Source organism: Capsicum annuum, chromosome 6, assembly GCF_002878395.1.
Source record: "Capsicum annuum cultivar UCD-10X-F1 chromosome 6, UCD10Xv1.1, whole genome shotgun sequence".
Lineage (NCBI taxonomy): Eukaryota > Viridiplantae > Streptophyta > Magnoliopsida > Solanales > Solanaceae > Capsicum > Capsicum annuum.
The window spans coordinates 211,469,302-211,493,453 of record NC_061116.1 but is presented as its reverse complement, the minus strand read 5'-3'; the positions used below and the strand labels follow the sequence as shown (position 1 = coordinate 211,493,453).

The 24,152-nt window shown below is 37.3% G+C and overlaps 2 protein-coding genes across 2 annotated transcripts; both read right to left on the bottom strand.

Moving 5' to 3' along the window:
* Positions 1-52: 52 nt before the first annotated feature.
* LOC107875911 (CASP-like protein 4A3) lies at positions 53-3,360 on the bottom strand. Its single transcript, XM_016722811.2, has 3 exons — positions 2,612-3,360; positions 1,586-1,721; positions 53-487 (listed from the first exon to the last, which is right to left on the bottom strand). Exons 1-3 carry the CDS (start codon positions 3,199-3,201, stop codon positions 293-295), a joined length of 921 nt encoding a protein of 306 aa, XP_016578297.1. The 5' UTR covers positions 3,202-3,360; the 3' UTR covers positions 53-292.
* An 8,853-nt stretch (positions 3,361-12,213) lies between these two features.
* LOC107875912 (protein EXECUTER 2, chloroplastic) lies at positions 12,214-22,910 on the bottom strand. Its single transcript, XM_016722812.2, has 11 exons — positions 22,381-22,910; positions 16,979-17,095; positions 16,795-16,860; positions 16,435-16,541; positions 16,279-16,360; positions 15,021-15,719; positions 14,519-14,645; positions 14,161-14,327; positions 14,007-14,081; positions 12,770-12,862; positions 12,214-12,657 (listed from the first exon to the last, which is right to left on the bottom strand). Exons 1-11 carry the CDS (start codon positions 22,708-22,710, stop codon positions 12,556-12,558), a joined length of 1,965 nt encoding a protein of 654 aa, XP_016578298.1. The 5' UTR covers positions 22,711-22,910; the 3' UTR covers positions 12,214-12,555.
* Between the last annotated feature and the right edge of the window lie 1,242 nt (positions 22,911-24,152).

Sequence of the window (24,152 nt, the reverse complement as noted above, 5' to 3'; positions counted from 1 at the left end):
AGTTCACATTCACACTGATCAATGCATTATCATATCTTTAACATATACCATATCGAAAAGAATATACGCCTATTTGACATAATTATTTTTATGTACTCAACATTACATTTTGCTAACCGGATTTGGATGCTTTATTCCTCTGCAAGAAGAAAGTAGAGCGGGAAGAAAAAAATATACTGCTAAATCTATCAACTACATCTGTACAACTTGTGATCCACTAGACATACATATTTTACGTAGCGATATATCTCAAAATTACGCAATGGATGAATACTTGTAACTGATTTCAAGATCACGAGGAACTACGGTTGCAGAGGTTGTAACCAGATATGATAGAGCTTAAGGCAAACGCGGCGAAAGCCAGGAAAGACATCGCAATTGATGCACTTGCCATTTCTGTGAACGAGTCTTTCCCCCAATTTGATGCCCAGTCGTCTACCCTCGTTGCAGCAGAAGAGGATGCAGACATAAGAAGATATGCCAGTATCTGCATAAGTACATGCAAGAACAAAAGACCAACTTCAGATCATATATACAACGAACAGCAGCAAGACTAACTAAGCCAGATATGATGATTCACATAAGATAATTTTTTGTTGTAAGTGACAAAACCACAATAAATTAAACTGATCCAGATGTTTTCAACTGGATAAACGGAACTATACACTTTGTAAGTCTCAAGTAGATTTCATGTACACTGCAACAGATGATGAAACCTTATGGTCCATAATCAGATGTACCTGGTTGTTTCTGAGTCAAAACACTGTTATATAAAAGCATGTCACATTGGGTTAGCAAACTGTTAGCTGGAATTATTAGTGTCCTACCAGTTATTGGCCCAAGCTGTAGCTTTGATGATTTTGGCAATCACAGTAAATTTCTAAAAGTATCATTCTCAAATATCACTCAGCTTTTTAGTTCCTTGAAAATGTATAGCGTCATCTTTCTAATGATGAATTTAGCCATATACTTAGCTTCGAACTCTTGCTCTCCAAGTTGCTGAACCCTCTTTACGGGATGGTCCAAATATCTTTAGGAAGTTATGAATAAGTAAATACTATGTCTTATAATTGATTCTATAGGTTATCCGTTGATGAGCTTGTCTCAAACACACAGTTGTACGGATAACTGGATAGGTAAAGCTACCTATAATTCTATACTACCCGGTGCCAGTAAAAAACTTTGAAGAAGGTTGTCCAAAGCCTAGATGAGGCACTGAAAAGTTCTTCTTCAAACGCTAAGAGCTGAATAGAGTTGTCTCAGTAGCTCCTAAATAAGGCACTTCAAAGTTTTTCTTTTGCAAAACCCCACCATAAGAATTCCGATGGACACCGAACTAAAATCGTTTTTTGACTGGCACGACTCTGAATAAAATCTACGTAAGAATCTAAAAGCAGGAATAAAGAAGCAGCTCAATTGACTATTAAAGGGTGGAACAATCACGATTCTGAACCCTTCCCCATTAGTAACATTATAAGAGCCTACATGAATACCTAAGAGCAAAACCAATATCACTGACCAATTTCATCTCAAACTAAGAATACATATTTACAGAAAAAACACCAGTTGAAATGGTATTACTTGCCTGATCCATTGAGAAATCGAAATGATATTGCATATGGTGTGAGAGAAAGTGTTTCCCAGTTGACAAACTGTATGCTAGATCAAATGCTTGAAATCCAGAATATACAAATCCAATAACATTAACAGCTACCAAATACCTGTGGCAAAAATTAGGTCCAACATTACTTAAAGCTAAGGAAGGAAGTTCATAAGGAAACAGTTAACGAGATACAAGGAAAAACATGAAAGAAGAAATCAACCGTGAATCTCTTTGATCAACCAAAATAGAATCACATTCAAACCTCTTTGTACCAGCCATCCTCTATAACAATATTTCACCTTAGTATCTAAGTCTTCTTGGGAACCGACTTTCATATTACTCCCTCTTTTTCAATTTTTTTGCTGATTTTGACTTGATACAGAGTTAAAGAAATTAATAAAGACTTTGAATCTTGTGGTCTTAACCAAAATGTACTTCAATAGTGTTATCCCAAACATTGGAATGTTAGAAATAAATAGTTGCCAAAAGAGGAAAGGAACATTCTTTTATTTAACGGACTAAAAAGGAAAATAAGACAAACAAATTGATAAGGTAGAGAGTATGCTATATTATATGTTCTTTATAACATCTCGATATAACAACCTAAATACATATTTGCACAAACGATGCCATTATAACGAGGTTTGACTGCATTTGCTTCTAATGAAAGAGAAAGCCACCAAAAATCTCATCTACAGCTAAAATCTCTCACCTGAGATGCACACAAGCTTAATTCACACACTACTCCTATAATAAATTAATAAAAGAAAAAGAGAGAGAGAGCTATAAGTTTCTGAACAAAATTAGTTTCCCCACCAAAACACCAGTTATTTCTTCCCATCTATTCTAACCCGGATGGACAGAGTTAACTAGTACCTGCCGTTGGTGAGAGGTGACAAGCATCCCCCGTGCAATTAATCGAGGTGAGCACAAGCTTGCCCCGAAAAAATGCTTTCTTTACAAATGAAGCAAAACTAACATAATCAAAAATAAGCAAAGAGCAGTAACCTGTACTCTTTGTAGCGATCAAATGAATCACCAGTCCAACCTTGAGTCTTATCAGCTGCCATAACCGAAAATGCAACCAAGCAAAACACGATCTCACAAACCCTAAACCCTAACGCCACCCTGTTGGCAACAGCATCCCTTTTCGACCTTTCAAGTATCGACTCCACCGCCGCCCTCGACCGCCGTTCACCACCAACCTGCCCCCCTCTTTCCACGTCACCCCTTACTCCTCCTTTCGCCGCCACCCCGGTTGCACTATCCTCCCTCACCGCCCTACTAAAATACACCACCGGCGATGACCTCCTTTCCGTCGCCGGCGGGGGCGGTGTGGCCGGCGGCAAAGTCAAGTTGGGGGAGAAGTACTTGTCTAGTGCGACGATAGCCTTAGAAGGGGATGATTTGGGGTTGCGGGGTTCGTTGAAAGGTTCATCGGAACGCAATGGTGATTCGGATCGGAGAGGTGAGTGGAAAGAGTCGAGTTGACTCACTTGTGACTCCGTGTCCGACATTGATATATGGCTGTTCTGTTTTTGGAGATTCCGATGACTGGAATTGGAATTGGAGTTGGGTTGTGGATTTTGGTTTTTCATTGTTGGGTTTTTTGTCGGAAAAATACTATGATCTTTATTGGGAAAGTTTTGGGACAGCAAGTATTGATTGTATGAAGAGGAAAAGAAAACAATACTTTGGAAAAGAAAGTAAGCTGTCTCTGTCTATTCTTTGAATCACTTGACTCTACTCTTCCCCATTCCAATATATATGACATTATTTGACAAGATATGAAATCTAATAAATAAGAAGAAAAAAAATTGTTATACATTAACATACTTGATCTTTATAAACTTGATACATATATTTAAAAAAATATTTACTAAAGATTTATTTTATCAAATTAAATTTATTAATTATACTTTGAAAATATAAAAAATTTAAATATATATAACTTATTTACTCATTTAATGATAAGAGTATTATTGGAAAAACATACTATCTCCATTTTATTTTATGTGTCGCTATTTGATCGAATAAGAAATTTAAAAAATACTCCCTCCGTCCCATTTTACCCGTTTCAAATTGGGATGACACAGCAATTAAAAAAATAATGATTGGTAATGTAATTTTACCATTTTGGCCCTCTTAATTGTGTCTTGTTATTAGTTTCAATATTGATGGATGACTAATAACAAGGAGTAATTAATTACACTAAGGGTATAATGGAAAAAAAAATTATCTTGTCTTAATAAGTAAAAAATGACAAGTAAAATGAGACATCAAACTAGAAAATTTGGGACGGGTAAAATGGGACAGAGGGAGTAAGTGATAACTTTGTAAAGTTTACAAAATTGTTCCTCTTAATGTTTACTTTTTAGTTGTCTTTTCTTAATAAGTGGAATCCATTAAAAATAAAATGAGAATGATGTAATTAAATAATTACCAAATAAGAAAAGGTGACATTCTTTTTTGAACAGACCAAAAAAAAAAATGGTGACACATAAAATAGGATAGAGGGGAGTATTAAAATCTTCTTTAATTTTCATCAATGAGACAATTAAATTGAAACAAATATTTAAAAAAAATCAACTAAAATAAAAGGAAGGAATATTATATTACCCTTCATAGGATGTTATAAGTAGACATATATATTGTGGCTAATATTATAGTAGTATAAATTAATTGTCACTTTTGTACATGTTATATGTAGTATGCGTGTGTCTGTATATTTAATTTTATATAAATTTAAGTATTTATTTATGTCCATTTTTTGTGGAGAGGTGGAATAACACATGGGTGGAGGGAGGTGCATAGTTGCTATGGTGTTCTCTTTTAGTGATGAATACGAGGAGTGTGATGTGGCGAGCACTAATTGGTTGATAATAAATACTCCTATAAAGATGGCGTGGCTTGGTGAAGGAATTTTTGTGCTCAGCTTAGGCTGTACGTGAATCTTTTTTTAAGGAGAAAGTGATTCTTTACGTGATGTTCTTTAATGCTAATGCATGTAAAATACGATGCTTTTTTTTTTCTACATTAATACTAGTTGTTGCTAGGGTGGGTGTTCGGTATTCAGTTTGATATTTTCAAAGTTTGAATTCAATAATTCGGTAATCGGTATCTGAACATAGATACCACATACCATACTTATAAATATGGGTTCGATATTTCGGTAATCGATAAATTAAACTTTGATTCGGTACGGTATTTGGTAATACCATATTAAAGTTGGAGATGTGCAAATGTACGTTTAAACTTCAAAGAGTATATTTAATAGAAATTCTATTTAGTATTCTTTTTGTTACTTTTTATGAATATATTACCAAGGTCCAAGAGATTCTTTGGGGTGACTAGTACTATTGTCTATTGGGTTGGGTTAAACATATATATATATATATATTCGGTAAATACTGAATACCAAACAGTATTAATATCTTGTACCAAATTCAATCCCGAATATTAAAATATCAATTTTACTCTCAAATATCATATCATATACTAAATTACCGAATGCCAGTTACCAAATTTTTCAATTCAATTCGGTAATTCAAATTTTTGTATTTTATGTCCAGCCCTAATTGTTACTTGTGACTCGTGTATATCTCAATTATATATAACTTCGGATACTTGCTAAAATATGATGCTCTTTTTCTACATTAATTAATAGTTGTGATCCACTTGTAGATATCCCGATTATATATTAGTTTGGAAATTTGCTCACCAAATAACTTTTTCTTTTGGTGTTTACACAGTTATCAATACGGGTCAGTTCAGCCTATACGGGCTAGTTTACATGGACTTTGAGTTTGACAGGTCAGATTGGGTTGGCCCATCAAAATAATGGGGGAAAAAACATCAAGCCCACACCATTATTTTGTGGGCCGCGGGCCTCACGGGTCAATCCACTTTTTTAAAATTAATATTTTATAATTTAATTTTAGAATGTTAATAAACATAAATATTACCAGACAATATTACATAGTGTTGATACCTGTTAATCGAATCTCCAACATCCCCCAAAATGCTCCTAATAGCGAAATTAAATAATTTTTTACATGATATCCTTCGAACCAAATAAAAATATAATAAGCAATCTAAATAGTTGCATGTATTGGACTTACAGGCCGGTCCGTGGGCTAGCCCAACCCACATTGCTCAAGCCCCACGAGCCACAGACTTATCCGGATCGGGCTAAAAAGCCCTGTTCTTAAGTGAGCTACAAAAATCGAAGCCCAACTCCATCAAATTACAGGTCGGGTCGAACCGGCCCAACGGGCCTGACCCATATTGACCGCTCTACCAAATTACAATAGCTAAATCATGAAAGTGGGATAAAATGTATACATAATTAATCACGAGTAAAGTAATAATAATTGATATAAAGAGACATATCATGTTGAATTTTTTTTGATGAAGTTTGTGCAAATATTGATGTTAAGTAGTAGTAGTAGTCCAAATGCTGAAAAATTGAACTGTTAAAAACTATAGTATAAATTGAGAATTGTGATCTTTAAGTCATTTCAGAGTGGCATGTTTCAAAATTTGAATAATAGAAGACTTTAGAAAAAGCCAAAAAATCTCATGCCATTTCTTTTCTTATTTGGTCTTTTTATAAAGTTTCATGTTAATAATTGCCATAAGATATAAAGGAAATAGGTTTTAAGCTATTAGAAAAGCTATGATCTCCTTTACCTTTGGATTTGATCCTTCATTTTTTTATTTTCCCATTTTTGAACACTTCACTCCTTTCCATTTTAGACGTCGCTTTACCTCAAAATAATCACACTAAAATAATTGTCACTTTAAAAATTGAGATTAAAGTTGATAACTATTTTTAGCTATATCCTAAATACTAAAAAATGTTTTAATTCTGTTGAATTGTCAAAAAATATCTAATAAATAAAAGTAATCCAGTAAACTATTCTTATTCTATTATTTTTCTTATAAAAAAATTTAAAACGGAATGAAAAAAGTACTCCATCCGTTCCAATTTATGTAACACTCATTTCTTTTTAGTCTATCTCAAAATGAATATACTCCCTTTTCTATAAATAGAAATAATTTTACTTTAAATTTTTTACCTTATCCTTAGTAAAATAATTTATAGCCACAAATGTCTAAGGTTTATTTTAGATGTAATTAAAAGATTGATCTTATTTTTTTTAGAACATTGTTAGCCCATATGTTATTGGGCCTTTAGTTTATGGACCTTTAGGTTATTGGCTATGTATATATATAGCCTACTTTTGTTCTAGTTAGTTTTTATGCTTTTCAGATTATATTGTAAACCTTAGCCTTTCTTTCTTTCAATAAAGTTCTATTAACATGGTATCAAAGCTAGTTTGATCCATGTCCTTTGATTTGTTGGTTGAAGATTTTGTAGCAGGCACCTACTGCGCGGATCGAACTCCGCGGTGAGTTCGCTGGGGGGTACGGGGGGCAGCGCGCCCCCGTCCGGGGTTCGGGGCGGAGCCCCGAATTTTTGAGGTGCTGCTGTATTCGTTTGCTGTCTGGTATTGTTCGTCTTTCGTTCTTTTGCTTGCTGCCATTGTTGTTCGTTCGGAATTGTTCAACCTAGGGTTTTGCATCTTTTTGTTTTTTTTTTGAATTATTTGTGTGTTGCTGTGTTTACAATGACTGGAAAGGATGATTCTCTCCAGTCCATTAGTACTCAATTAGATGGTAAGAACTATGCCTATTGGAGTTATGTCATGAAGAATTTTCTTCGTGGGAAGAATATGTGGGGTTATATCACTGGAGTAAAACTAAGACCTATCGATGATAAAACTGAAAATTTTGATTTGTTGGTGGACTTATGGGAAACTAATAACTCCAAGATTATCACTTGGATCAACAATTCTGTAACTCAGTCAATTGGTATGCAATTGGCTAAGTATGACACAGCAAAGGAGGTCTGGGATCATTTGGAAAGACTGTACACTCAGTCTAATTTTGCTAAGCAGTACCAGTTGGAGTATGATATCCGTGCTCTTCAACAGCATGATCTCAGTATTCAAGATTTTTATGCTGCCATGTCGGATTTGTGGGATCAATTGGCACTTACTGAATCTGCAGAGTTAAAAGGTTTTGGGCCGTACATTGCTAGACGGGAAGAGCAACGCTTGGTTCAGTTTTTGATGGCACTACGTTCTGACTTTGAGGGCCTATGTCATCGTTTGGTTCTTTGTCACCCATTTCACCAATCTCTGTTATGTCCGCGAGTGCTGTACCTATGTCAGTCGAGGGTGTTGGTTCTGTTACTACCCCTCACATTGTCCTCTCTGATGTTTATTACATTCCCAAACTTGCTTTAAATCTTGTTTCGGTCAGTCAGTTGTGTAAGGCTGGTAATTGGGTGTTTTTTCTGATTCTGTTTGTGTTATACAGGACCAACACACTCAGAGGGTGATTGGGACCGGCCATAGGTTGGGGGAACTCTATGTCTTGGAGAATCTCAAAGTGTCTGCAGTTGCTGCCTCTAGCATAGATTTATCTTCTTTTCGTTTGAGTCCTTTGTCTTCTCAGTTTTATCTTTGGCATTCCAGATTAGGACATGTGTCAGTTTCACGTTTACGTTTTTTGGTCTCTAGTGGTGCTTTGGGTCATGTGAACACTAGTGATATTTCAGATTGTAGTGGTTGTAAACTGGCAAAATTTTCTGCCTTACCGTTTAATAAAAGTGTGTCTTATTCTGTTGCTCCTTTTGATATTATTCATTCTGATATATGGGGACCAGCGCCAGTATCCACTAAGGGTGGATCGACCTATTATGTTTCGTTTATAGATGACTATACTCGTTATACCTGGGTGTATCTTATGAAACGCAGATCTGATTTCTTTGGTATTTACAACAACTTTAGAGCCCTTGTTAAAACACAACATTCGGCTGTGATAAAGTGTTTCAGGTGTGACTTAGGGGGTGAATATACCTCTAATGACTTCACTCAGTTACTTGCCTCTGATGGTACCATACACCAGTCATCGTGTACCGACACTCCTGAGCAGAACGGTCTGGCAGAAAGAAAACATCGTCATATTGTTGAGACAGCACGCTCTTTACTTTTGTCTGCAGAGGTTCCTAGTATTTTTTGGGGAGAAGCAGTCCTAACTGCTGTATATGTGATTAATCGTATTCCTACTGCATTGACTTCAGGGATGTCTCCGTTTGAGAAACTATATGGTCACCCGCCGAATTATTCTGCATTACGAGTTTTTGGATGTACTTGCTTTGTTCTTCGTCCTCATGTTGAACGAAATAAGTTAGGGTCAAAATCAGCTATATGTGTGTTTTTGTGGTATGGTATTGGACAAAAAGGATATCGTTGCTATGATCCTGTAAGTCAGAAATTATATGTTTCACGACATGTCACCTTTTTGGAACATATTCCTTTTTATTCCATTCCAGCTAAAACCCATGATGTGACAAAGTCAGATATTCGGCTTATTGATCCCTTTGGGTTTGACATAGAGGTTCCAGTTCCGGATCCATCCATGCCTTCTGGTGTGCCACCTGATAGTGCTTCAGCCTCGCCTGTGCCTGAGTCTGCTCCTTCGACTGTTGAGACTGGAGACCCACCACCTCTGAGGAGGTCTACTCGACCTTGTAAGTCCACCAAACTGCCAGATTTTTCCTATTCTACATATTCAGCCTTATTTGCTTCCTTTATTGCAAACATACATCATTTGTCTGAACCTGAGTCGTATAGAGAGGCTGTGTCTGATCCTCTTTGGCAGAATGCTATGGCTGAGGAACTTGCTGCTCTTCATCATACACATACATGGGATTTGGTTACTCTCCCACCTGGTAAGCATGCGATTGGTTGTCGATGGGTGTATAAGATAAAAACAAAATCTGATGGGTCTGTTGAGCGATACAAGGCAAGACTTGTGGCAAAAGGATACTCACAACAATATGGTATGGATTATGAGGAGACTTTTTCCCCCGTAGCAAAGATGACGACTGTTCGCACTATGATTGCTGTTGCATCCGTTCGACAGTGGAAGATATTTCAGATGGATGTCAAGAATGCTTTTCTGAATGGTGATCTCCACGAGGAAGTTTATATGACTCCTCCCCCAGGTATTGACCACCAGCCAGGTGAAGTTTGTCGGCTTCGAAAAGCTTTATACGGTCTCAAACAAGCCCCTCGTGCTTGGTTTGAGAAATTCTCCACTGTTATTACTTCCCTTGGATTTGTCCCGAGTAACCATGATTCAGCATTGTTTGTTAGATGTACAAGTGCAGGGCGAATTCTATTGTCCTTATATGTAGATGATATGATTATTACTGGTGATGATCATAGTGGTATTGAGTTATTGAAGCATGATTTGGCTCATCGATTTGCAATGAAGGACTTGGGCTTGCTGCGTTATTTTCTGGGTATTGAGGTGGCTCAGTCTAAGAAAGGGTATCTTTTTTCTCAGACTAAGTATATATCTGACTTGTTTACACGGGCGCGTCTTTCTGACAACAGGACTGTAGATACTCCCCTTGAAACCAATGCACGTTACTCTCCTAGTGATGGTGTTCCATTATCAGATCCGAGTCTTTATCGGACTATTGTGGGTAGTTTGGTTTATCTTACGGTTACTCGTCCAGATATAGCACATGCAGTTCATGTTGTTAGCCAGTTTGTTACTGCTCCTACTTCTGTTCACTGGGGAGCTGTACTTCGTATTCTAAGGTATCTTCGTGGCACTCAGTTTCAGAATCTCTTGTTTCCCTCGACGTCATCTCTCGAGTTGCGAGCCTATAGTGATGCTGATTGGGATGGAGATCGCAATGATCGTAAATCCACCACTGGTTTTTGTGTGTTTCTTGGAGACTCTTTAATCTCGTGGAAGAGCAAGAAACAAGATGTTGTCTCTAGATCTTCCACGGAGGCTGAGTATCGTGCTATGGCTGTGACTACATGTGAGATTATTTGGTTACGTTGGCTTCTTGCAGATATGGGGGTTCACATTTCTATGCCTACTCCCCTGCATTGTGATAACAAAAGTGCGGTACAAATTGCAAAGAATTCTGTCTTCCATGAGCGTACGAAGCACATTGAGATTGATTGTCACTTCACCCGTCATCATTTACAGCTCGGGACCATATCGCTTCCTTTTGTTCCATCGTCTTTGCAGATTGCTGACCTTTTTACGAAGGCTCAGTCGGCGTCTCGATTTCGTTTTTTGTGTGACAAACTCTCAATGCTTATTGCTGTTGCATTGTGAGTTTGAGGGGGGATGTTAGCCCATATGTTATTGGGCCTTTAGTTTATGGACCTTTAGGTTATTGGCTATGTATATATATAGCCTACTTTTGTTCTAGTTAGTTTTTATGCTTTTCAGATTATATTGTAAACCTTAGCTTTTCTTTCTTTCAATAAAGTTCTATTAACAAACATTATGTCTAGTTAAATAGTATCATATAAATTAGAGCAAGGAGTATATTTACCATGCAATATCTTACAGGGTTCACAAAATTCATCACTTAATCATCGTATTTTAACTTATTACTTTTATATTTTTTCAGATTCCACCTTATCAAGTTACTATTAAAATTTACCCGTACTTTTGACCACTTAAATAAGAGAAGAGACAAATGGATTTTGCACACTTGCACCTAGAAATTTAAGGGTAACATTTCGTTGAAAGCAAATCTACTACTGGTAAAATCAAGTTTTAGAATTTTTGCAAAATAGCCCTTTCAAATTTTCAGCCTTTAAAACAAGAAGAAAGCTCGTGACTTGCAAAGTGAAAAATGGTAGCAGGTGTGAGTAGGTATTAATTACATATAAAGTATGTATTATAGTTTACTAAATTTTAAGATTGTTTAACTGACCACCTTTAGTTTAGTTAGGTGCGTTTACAAACCTCTTAAACAATAAATAATATAAATAATTTTATTGAATATATAACAATTTCAATGTTTTGAAAAATATATCGGGTGATGACAAATCCGACAAATATTACTGGACATCTATTTATCACTCTTAGCGAGAAGCTTTAACTTTATAAAGAATCCATAATTCTGTCTCTTCGAGGGCCCATGAAGAATATTTATTTACCATTAGACGTCCCTTTCTCCAATTGATTTCAAACTTTTGGATTAGATTTGTTTGAAATAATTTACGAGTATAAATGTGGAAAGAACAGATGTCCTGTACTTATTTTAATCAAGCAAAACTTGTCAAGACAAAATTGGAGTTGGAAAAAGAGCCAGATTGTGACGCACTTGCTTTGTTATCACTTCAGCAGCAGTGTCCCAGTATTGGCATGAGCAAGCAAAGGTAAATAAAGTTTTGTCCAAGGATATAGACAAACTTCAGGCTAGGGATAGCATAATAACCACTCAAAAAGGGCTTTAAGGTTCCTTTCAGGTTAGGCTTTGTGCAACAAAAGACAGGTTCCAAATGGAATCCTTCAAAACCATGTCATTATAGCTCATACACACGGTGTCGCGAGGAGGTAAAAGAAACTGAAAAGTTCTCTTAATACAAGTGATTCCTGGGCCTGGGAAATCATGGCAGTCAAGCAAAGGATCACATTCTTTTTGCAATTCCGTCACCATCAAAGAGAGAGAAGAAGAGGAGAAAAATCCAAAAACTTTCTATGACTGCAGAGACGAGGAACTCATTAATATATATATGAATTTGAACTCTGCTAGAAGACTATTATCCACATCATCTCTTGACAAAAATATGCATTACAAGATATGGGTTTTATTGTTTATGATGAAAACTGAAAGGATTTAGCATTATTGGACAGTAAAACACTCGCTATGGCAAAAAGGGATGAGAGGAAGGGTTGGCTTTTACAGTCACATTGCAGGGTGATTCCTCTCTGATAAAAACACTACAAAAGTTATCTGGCGAAAGGGAAAAACCTGTTGGAAGAAGGAATATGCTCTTCTCCTAGCCTAACCGCATAACTGGGTTCGAAGTCATATAACCAAGTTGTTGTCTTTACTCTGGTAGTTTCAAGCGATTGAAGAGTACAAGAAAGCTGTGCTCCGGAATGACATAAAGAAAGCCAAGATCTGCACCTTTGACATGTGGCCCCATTCCCTAAGGAAAATTAACAAACATATGAATAGAAACCAGGCCTTTCAACTAGCTGAGAGATAGAAATTCCAAGGGCAAAAAAGACATAAGCAAGAACCCTCAGTAATTTTATTACCTTGCCGTTGAGATGTAGAAGTTCCCCCTCAACCCACCTTGGGTTTTTGAAACCATATTCAGCTATTCTTCCTTGACCTTTGTAACCAGCAAGCTGGAAGAAACAAACATGATGAGTCTCACCTGTAACTTCTGGAGCAATCTAAACTGGATCATTTGACTGTTCTCATTCTCAATGCATACCATATAGCCAAATTATTTGAAGCTAAGTCATGCTAAAACTAGGGCTCGCCATTAAGAGTTGCATTCATCACTGTAATACGGCATCATCGTTAACAACTAATGCTTTATGGACACAAAATAAACAAACCATGCGCATGATTTCCAAATTATCTTAGCCTTTTCAGGCTCAATTTCTCAATTTTGAAGTAAATGATTAAATGTTGAGATGCTGGTATCAATTTAACAACTTCATATAGATTATAATAATAATAGTAGTAGTAGTAATATTTGTTCCTAGTCGGAAACAGGCTCTCTACTTACCAAGGTAGCCCATAGGGGTAGGGTCTGCGTATGCACTAAGCTCCCCACTGGATATGTCGTTGTAGTAGTGGTAATATTTGTCTCCACTCTCCAAGCCACTCAATTAATCCAAAAAGAATTTGTGACATCCTACCAGTAGAGGTAGAGCTCCCCAAGGCTTAGGCTGATGGGAAGAATTCTCTTACTATCATCTTTCTTGGGTTCTAAGTTTTACTCCAGCTCTTTAACCGCTAGGCAACAACTTTTAGGGCAATTAACATAAGTAATATTTTCCATTGTATCTAAATTTCATACCAAAAGAACTCAATTAGTGACCAATTTGAAATCACTCACTTTGACAACAGTAATGAGAGACTCGAGCAAATTTGTACGGAGTGTAGAAGCATAACCATCAGGAATCCTCACCAGGTAGCACTTATTGGATGGTTAGCTTTATCCACCTATAGCAGAGATGTAAGTTTTGACATCCTAAAATTAACATGGTAGAAGCCATTTCTCAAACCAATTCTAGAGTCCATTTGCCAATCATCTTTAGAATTATCATCACAGAAACTTAAACGTTTTATTTTTTTAAAAGAAATCAACATTTTCTATTAATAGAAACTATAAATTTCAGGAAATATCTCTTAACGGTTTAGTCAATCAGAGCATGGAACAAATAATAAATAGTACGAAGAGGGGCACAGTTGAAGATACTTTTGGTAAGACATTGTTCAACCTGGAAAATCCAAAACAATCCAACAACTATTACTTACCACACCAAGTTCATCTGGATACATCCCCCTGTTGGATAAGCGACTTCCTTTACCTATTTTAGCTCGAAATGTCACCTGAAAATCAAAAGCTTTACAACTCATTAGATTTTCATACGAAAAACAAAAAACAACTTTCCGAGTGAACTATACGAACCTGTCCAGCAGGCACATTGATATCCCCTGTTAGCTTTACTGCCTCAACATACTCAAAGAACTCCACATCTGAGGACTTCTCAGCATCATTTACATTCCAGTTACCATATTTCCGCGTTAATTGCACTACCTCAGTTCCATAAGGTCCAAATGCACCAACATATAGACCTAGAATTAAGACAAAAAACCTACATTACTGACAAAGTCCCACATCTTTAGCTCTCTTCCCGCCCCGTTTTCTCTCCTGGTTTAGAGTAGAAAAAGGCATACAAACGCATATTTGCATGGAGGACTAGCAGGTATGGAGGGATGAATATTTTAAATGGGGGCATGGAGAGAGAGAGGGGGGAATGTCTTACCTTCAAAAGGATCTAAATCCCCATGAGAGGTTGTAATTCGACTAAAGCTTGTGTATTCAGATAATTTGTATCGCTTCTGTGCCTGACTAACTGCAAGCTTTAGCATCTCTTTCACATCTCTAGAAACCTACAGCAAGTGTACATTCAATGGATCAATAGAATAATACACCTAAAACTATCAAAGCTATAAAAACTTGGACAACACAAAAGCTAAATCTTAAACTAGATGCAAAAAAATCAAAAGGCAACAATCTGAAAAGGGTGATAAGTCTCCTGACGACTTTTCTCACTTTGCACCCAGATACTCTGTCAATATGACCGGGTAGCTGGTTGACTTTCCATCATTTTACTTTGTGATGATGGAACACAAACAACAATTTTCGTCTAATTGTAAAAACAACAAGGAAATTCCAAATGATAAGAGTTCATTGTGACATTAAATCCTTCAGACCACAACCGCAAGCAGAATGTAATGATCATATTAAGGAGATGTTTTGCATACCTTTGAAGAAACTTTATCAGAACTCCAAAATGCCTTAGCCACATCAGGAGGCATTAGTTCAGAGATACTCTGAGCTGCAATAGCTGCCTCATTGACACTGGACGCAATACTTTCTTCAACATCATGATCTCCAGGTTTCTTAGGAATGTGAAGCACAAAGGAATCCTTTGCCACATCTTTGATCTCAATAGGTACACGAACAAACTCGTCCTTTACTGGATTGTTTTCTTTATGATGTAATACACCCCCTATAAAAAGCTTGGTATCTACACTTTTTTCATCGTCGCTAGTGCCGCTATCTCCTCCAACTGTAACTCGATCAGGATTCATGTTATCCAAATCACTAGTGGTTTCATCAGTCTCCTCACTGGAAATAGTGTTCTCATCTTCTTCCATAAATTGCTTCACTGAATCACCATCATCTGTTATTTCTTCTGTAATATTGACTTTCATTACTTTCACTTTCAGATCAGGTATTTTATCTTTAAGAAAATTTATCACGCTTCTTATTCCCTCTTCAGCAGCTCCCTCAAAATCTATGCTCTTTTCATTGCTTTTTTCTGCTTCAGCTTCATCTATTTTAACATCAATTACAGCTCTGTTATCAATTTCAGCAGATGAAGGCCCCTTCATTGGCTTCGGCTTGGATGATGGACTTGAACTTGCTGCACTTCCTTTGGTTCGCTGCAAGAATACCACCTGAAAGAGGTAACAGACATCAGAATCAGCATTAACACAGTCAAGGGGGCAGTATGACTTAAAATCAACCCTGAACAGCAGCAACATTCAGATAACGTGCAAGACGCTGATAGGTATCAGAGTACACCTAAGTATGACTTCTAACTGAAGGCAATATATTTCTGATTTGAGTTTAGGGGAAAGGTAACGGTGAGTTAGCTCATCTTGGAAACATACAATGAAACATTCCAGCACAATGTTCTGGTTATCACGGTGGATTGGTATCATGACACAACAGAAGCCATCACTTGGTGCATATGTGGATATGCTAAATGTCTACTTTATAACAAAAATACATTTGAGAATCTGTGTCCAAATGAAGATCTAAATATCAAGAAATCTGAAAGGTAACCCTCATTTTTGTGATAGCTCAGTGACAGACAAACAGTAGACATCAGCAAAGTCAAAAGATAAAACAACAACAACAACAAACCCAGTGTGTTCCCACAAAGATGAAAAATAAAATAAAAATGAATAACATAAAACTTCATAAACGAGACCAGTTGCAGTTGCACGTCACCTGCATGTTGTAAGTATTATTTCCATCTTTGACAACAAAAATCTCAAACAGTGGAGTTCCAGGAGAGGCTTTGACCAACTGTCTGAAATAAACCAACTGAGTTCATCAGAAAAAAACAACAACTAGCAGCTTTGTATTCCAGCTTTGTCTTCTTACCTTGGACTGTAACTTCTGCCGATAAATCTGCCAACACCTGGAGTAATACGTATTAGTCTACCAAATGGATCATCTGAATCTTTTGAATAGCCAACCCACCAACCAACCTGCAGTTTGATGCAAAAGAAGAGGTGAGGAAGGTCAATCTTGAACTTTAACATGAGTACATGACTATATAGGTGGTTCTAAAGTGAAAAGCTAATCTATCATATATAGAAATACAAAGATATAAATTCAGATTTGATACATGATAAATAAATAAATTAAATTTGTACGCATGGTCTTATGTACAGTAATGTGGTTGTACGACAAGGCTAACTAAGGGGCCTACAGATTTAAGTGCTAGATGATAAGTATTACCAGACCACTTCCTGTAGTTCGGCACAATCTTGAAGCATCATGATAACGCTCTTCATCTATTGCATTCTGGTGGAAAGAGAAAAGAAATCATTGTCAATATTCAGGAGCAAACAAGGACCAATTGACATAGTTAGAAACTTGGTGGATAATTGGAGCTTAATGCTATTTTAACTGCAATTAGTACCTTTAACATGGACATAATTTCAGCAACAGAGTCCTTCGATGTAGCTTCCGCAATAGATGCTTTCAATTTTGCAGCTTCTTCAAAGTCTTCCTTTTCTATAGCTTCTTCAAGTTGAAACTGGAGAACACACAACCAGTTAGAACTCATAGGAATCAGAGATTCCTGGGATATATTTTTTTAATACAAAAAATATAACCATCTGAATTTCATGTTCCACAGAGCACCTTCCCAAAAATTAAAAGAAGCACACTAAAATTGCTATAGATAATCAAATACCAGGAGCTACTCATGCTAATATAAGAGGACACATTTAGCAGTCACTTTAGATGAACGAAAAGCAGCAGAAAAGAAAATCAAATATCAATTGAATATGATGATCGCTATCAGACAAGATAGTGTTTACCATTTTCTTCATTGCCTAGTGGAGTTTCTTGGACCATTGGTGGAGATTCCCGTGGGAATAAACTAGAGAAATGGATAAGAATGTATCTAAATTCTTCACCAGGGAACTGGAGTGTGATTACTATGTAACAACCAACTCATAAGTATCCCATTTACCCACCAATTTCTAGTAAAAGAAAATCAAAATATGGAGACCATATGTGTACCTGTCCTAGAAACAACTGAAAAACAAGTATTCTCTTATTGTATATGTTAGAATATGAATAAGAATAGCATATAGAATTCTACTTGGAAAGAGATTGTAATGTAGTGTCCTATTAGGAATAGGATTGGAATGTAGTGTCTATAAATAGGGTCTCACGGTAATATTTCGTGAGAAAAATATCATTCCGGCATCACTGCCCGGTGACAGAAGCTGCTGTCCAAACAAATATATTTTATGGCGGTGTATTTCAAAACAAGCCAACACCACCATCATGATCGGAATTTCTCGGCGAGTAAACCCCAGTCAGACTCGCCGACAATAGGCCTCTCACGCGCCGCCGGCAGAAAAATTCCAGCTAGCGCGTCAGCCCACCCGCCGGCGCGTGTAGTATTTTCCGGCGACTTTTTCGGCAGTTTCTTTTTTTTTTTCCAGTAGCCTCGCTGCTTCATTCCGAGGCTACTCATATGTTTATTTTTTGATTCCGAGCAACTCCCGAACATCAGATCTTATATCCGACGAGTTTTCTTTTCCCGGGCCAAATTCCGGCAATATTTCTTTTTCATGATTAAATTCAAATCTTATTGAGGAGGTCAGAAACTCAGATGTCACAGTTTATGAAGAATTGACGAGAGGAAGGTCGATTTGGAAGATCTCGACCTAGGTGTAGTTATTGTAAAAGGTTTGGACATACTCGTAGCGTATGCTATTCTCGACCTAAGTGTAGTTATTGTAATAGACTTGGACATACTCGTGGAATATGCTATTCTTTGCATGGTCGACCACCTAAAAGTGCTCATATTGCTCAGTCTAACACCACAGGTGATCAACGGGTGTATTTATCTAGCACGGAATATAATGAATATTTTCAGTATCAAGCAAGCAAGCATATATTTCTACCAATAGCCTCAACTGCACAATCTCCTACCTTTGGATCATGGGTTGTGGACTCAGGTGCTTCTGATCATATTTCTGGTGATAAATTATTTTTGTCTGATATTGTTTATTCACAATCTCTTCCAGCTATTACTTTAGCTAATGAAATTCGAATAGAGCCAAAAGAAGTTGGACAAGCCAAACCCCTATCTTCTGTCACTCTAGACTCTGTTCTTTATGTCCCTGGTTGTCCTTTTAATCTTGCATCTGTTAGTCGTTTGACACGTGCCCTTAATTGTAGTATAACTTTTTTTGATGATTTTTTTCTAATGCAGGACTGCAAAACGAGACAAACAATTGGCATAGGACATAAATCACAAGGTCTTTACCATCTTACCTCTTCAAATTCCTTCACAGCATGCTCCGCTACAGATCCTCACACTACAGATCAACTTGCAGATATCTTCACCAAGTCCCTCACCAGTCCTCGTATTAATTACATTTGTAATAAGCTTGGTACATATGACTTGTATGCACCAGCTTGAGGGGAAGTGTTAGAATATGAATAGGAATAGCATATAGAATTCTACTTGGAAAGAGATTGTAATGTAGTGTCCTATGAGGAATAGGATTGGAATGTAGTGTCTATAAACAGGGTCTCAATGTAATAATTTAGAGACAACAATTCAATAATATTTTTTTCTCCATTAATTCTCACAGTATAAGAACTAAGGAATTTCATCTGGACAAGCGAATAATGAAGAAAGTGGCATGTCAGCGCTGATTTTTACTGCTAAACTAGGTTTTAGAGAGTAGTAATGCAAGCTATATGTTCTTTAGGGACATAAAAAGAGATCCATCGCATAATGAATTTGAGCGCGAAACAACTCTGTCGACTCCCTATTAGTCGTTCTTATTTATGTTTGCTTTCCAGTTTTCAAGACAAACCAGACACCTTTACACACTTCGAGCAATAAATCTGAATTGGATTGAATTGATACTTTAAACATCTTGAATATGGAATTGTGAACCCCATGTACCACATTGAAGGGAGACTACAACCTCGGCCAGCTTATAAGTTCCGTCTTCTATTTCACCTCCTTGGTGCCTTTTTAGTACAAAACCCGACACATATCATGTAAAATGCCACAAAAGTCACTAACCTTGGGCAGCTTATAAGTTCTGTCTTCTCTTTCACCTACTTAGTAACTTTTTAGTACAAAACCCGCCACATCTCATGTAAAATGCCTCGAAACTCACACAGTGAGTGTATAGGGGACAACACGTCACCAAGACTCAATGGTGAAGAATCCATTAGTCAACAGTTGTTATAGACATCAAGATGGTTATGTCTCTTCCCAAGTCTTTCATCTAAAGAGACTCAATTGATACCTATGGCGCTCAGAGGCTCCAAACATGTTTCAATAACTGTGTCGGATCCTCCAACTACTTTTGGATGATCCGACACACACATACAGTGGTATTTGAAGAGTTCGAGAAACATAGATTGATACACGTTGACCTTGTTTCATGTTCCACATTGGAAGATACAACAGCCTTGGGTAATTATACGCTCTTCCCCTCTCTACTCCTTGAAGCACTTTTTCAGCACAAGACTTCCTGCAATTCTTGCATGAAGTGTTGAGATACAAAAACTATGTGTGTAGAGGGGAGAATGCCTCACGGTAGAAGAGACTACCTTAGGGGTACTCTTGTGCACTTACGATTGTTAACAAAGGGTATACGAACAAGTTAGTCAGCGCTACTGATCCAGTAATCTTTTACCTTATTCTTCCATCAACTGCATGGGAAGTATGCAATGGAGTGTAGATGAATTAGGAAGGTTAAGAACAGAAAGGTTTACCTTATTCTTCCATATAAACCCTTGTTAGAGAAAAGAACCTAGAATAGTTAAACTAAAAAAGGGCAGCCCGGCGCAGTAAAGCTCCTGCTATGCGCAGGATCCGGGGAAGGGCCGAACTACAAGGGTTTATTGTAATATTATGTAAACGGCCAAGTTACTTCATTTCTTTATGGTCATCAGTCATCCTCTTTTCTTTGTTTTATAAGCATGTCCAATAAACAACAAGAAAGTGGGAACACCGTCCCCTAAACTATATAACAACAACAAACCCAGTGTATTCCCACAGCGCGGGGTCTGGGGAGGGTAAGATGTACGCAGTCCATACCGCTACCTCCGAAGAAGTAGAGAGGTTGTTTCCGATAGACCCCCGACTCAAGATAAAGGATAATAAACAAGGGGATGGATGACATAACCGAAATAAAGAATAGGAAATAATAGAATAAAATGACAGAAATATGAAATACGGGAAATAAGAGCAACACGGAATAAGAAAATAGGAACTAAGCAATAGAACACAGGACACCCACCTAGTAGTGACATACACTCACATACCAAAGACACCTATGTACACTGTATAGGAACTAAGCAACAGAAAATAGGACACCCACCTAGTAGTGACATATACTCACATACCAAAGACACCTATGTACACTGTCCTATGATTACTAAATCCGGCTACACAAGAACTCTCCTGACTGCTAGCTACAACCCACACACTAACACTAGCCTTCTACCCTAATCCTCGACCTCCATGCCTTCCTATCTAGGGTCATGTCCTCAGTAAGCTGAAGCTGCTCCATGTCATGTCTGATCACCTCCCTCCAGTATTTCTTCGGCCTACCTCTTCTCCTCCTGAAGCCATCCAACGCTAGCCTCTCACACCTCCGAACCGGGTCATTTGCGCCCCTCCTCATCACATGCCCAAACCATCTCAGTCTTCCTTCCCGCATCTTTTCCTCCACCGAAGCCACTCCCACCTTATCCCGGATAATCTCATTCCTAACTCTGTCCCCTTTAGTAAGCCCACACATCCAACGCAATATTCTCATTTCCGTCACCTTCAATTTTTGGATGTGAACGTGCTTAACTGGCCAACATTCCGCCCCATACAACATGGCCGGACGAACTGCCACTTTATAGAATTTGTCTTTAAGCTTAAGGGGCACCTTCATATCGTACAACACTCTCGAGGCGATCCTCCACTTCATCCAACCTTCTCTAATACGGTTAGAAACATCCTCACCAATCTCACCATCCCCTGGATCATTGACCCATGGTACTTAAAACTATCCCTCTTACACACCCTAGGAGTCCAACCTCACCACCACTTCGTCCTCCTGCCTTGAGTCACTAAACTTGCATTCCAAATACTCCGTCTTGGACCTACTCAACCTAAACCCCTTAGACTTAAGGGTTTGCCTCCAAACCTCCAATTTGTCATTCACACCCCTCGCGTTTCATCAATCAACACTGCATCATCCGCAAATAACATACACTAAGGCACCTCGCCTTGAAAACTCCGCGTCAACACGTCCATCACCAACGCAAAAAGGAACGGACTAAGAGTCGCCCTGATGCAATCCTGTCTTGACCGGAAAATGCTCTGAGTCTCCTCCCGCCCCGCCGTCCTCACTCGGGTCTTCCCTCCATCGTACATTTCCTTAATAGCTCTGATGTACGCCACCGATACTCCTCTCACCTCCAAGCATCTCCCCTCGGTACTTTATCATACGCCTTTTCTAGATAATTCAAAACATAATTCTATTGGATATGCTTATGTATCAGCATTCAGACAATCACGTCATACAATTCTCAGCTTTCAGCAACATGTTGAAGCTTCCTTTCTTATACTTCTACTGGGGGTTGACTTCTCATATGGTCACTCAACTAACAGTAATTATCTCAGAGAGTCACCCTAGCTCTTGATTCCAATTTTTTTCAACAAAGAAAGCAACTTTCGGAGATAATAACTATTACCTAAGTGACCATATAAGAAATCAAACAAATTGACACCGAAGTAATACCAATTTATCAAAGAGAAAGAGAAAGATTAGGGACCTTTAATACAGAGCCATAGCTCTCAGCTTGTTCAATTTCATTAAAATATCTGGTCCATCGATTCCAATCCCAATCCAACGACGTAGAAGAAGAAGCAGCAAAACAAGTATTATTGCAATTATCATCATTATTATCAGCAGAAGGAGTTGAAGAAGTGCTGTTTACATTGACGCATCGGCAACAAAGCCTTGAAGTTTTTGTGTTCTTAATAAACGATTTGTTTGGGAAATTGACGATATAATTAGATGAAACTGATGATGATGAAGAAGAAGATAGTGAAGGACGGATGGTGACGTGTCCAGCCGCAGCCCAAGCGTTGGCCACAGCCATATTTGTTATTCTTCTTCTTCTATGGACTGTTTGGCAATGGTGTTTTTGTGGATGGATACTACAACAAGAAGAAGAAGATAATGGTGGGCCGATTGGAGAAACAGAGACTTGTGACAAGGACCACTGGGGCCTATTTTTCTTTGTCTTTTATTGAGTTTTTTTTTCTTTTATCACTCATTTTTTTGAAATTTGGACATTTTGTTTTGGCATACTACTACATAACTATGCCCCTCTTCTTCGCTTTTTTGGCTCCACCCTTAATTAGAAATTGAAGATTTAATTTTGGGCATGAAAAAAACTTATGTTGTTATTTTAATGGATTGTACAACACGAGATTTAAATTAGTCGAAGCTTTAATACAGGCATCAAACATCGGATGAAAATAAAAAACTAAAAAAAAACACTACTCCCCTTTTAGGTTGGTATCAGTTGTATTTGTATCTTCCAATTTCAATTGTGTAGAGCAGATATTTAAATTTATATGAAGTTGACAAAAAAATAGGCATATATGTGCCATGTGCTTATTGGCATCATTCGAGACGTTATAGAATATATGTACTTATCTATTTAATTTTATACAAACTTAATTGTCTATTTATGAGGCTAATTAAAGAATACTATTATGTATTACTTATAACTTTTAATTTCGAGTCATCACTTACCTCAATTTTACTAAACATGAAAAGAACAATAGTTCAATTGCACGAAATAAATATTTCTAATTAATGGAGTAAGTCATTTCCTCACCTCTAAGTAGGTAAGGTATGTACACTCTACCGAAAGTATTTTTAGATGAAGGGAGTAATTGTTAGATGCGGAGTATTAAAGACCCGTTGTATATGCATGTGGAACACATTATATTATATGTTGAGGTTTAATTTAATCTTGAGTGTACCAAATGCATGGTTAGTCAAACATTAAGGATTTGATTACAGATGCAATTTATTTAAAAATTAGTGTTTTGTTTATGAAAATCTTAAATCCAAAAGTAAAATTGCATTTCAATTTGTAAAACAACTTATATAACTTGTTTTCGAACTAACTTTTTATACTTTCAAAGTTAAATTTGTACATCAAAAAAAATAAAAATAGGCAGTATCCCGAATATTCTTTGCAAAAGAATTTGATGGAAAAAAAATATTGAACTGTCTCGCTTAATTCCTTTTTATGAATGTAAATAAATACTAAGAGAATATACTTATTCTTGCGCCTAAAAACTTCATTTCATAAATGAAAACACACAAGTATTACCACCAAAGGATATGATACAGTGGATGGAGCTACTCTTCCCTTAACCAGAGGTCTCGAGTTCGAACGCTGGGTATGAAAAAATCCTTGGTAGGGAGCCCTACCCCGAATGGGACCCTACCCGGTGCGAATCCAAATTAGATAGACTCCAATATGGGTACCGGATAGGAAACCAAAAAAAAAAGACACAAATA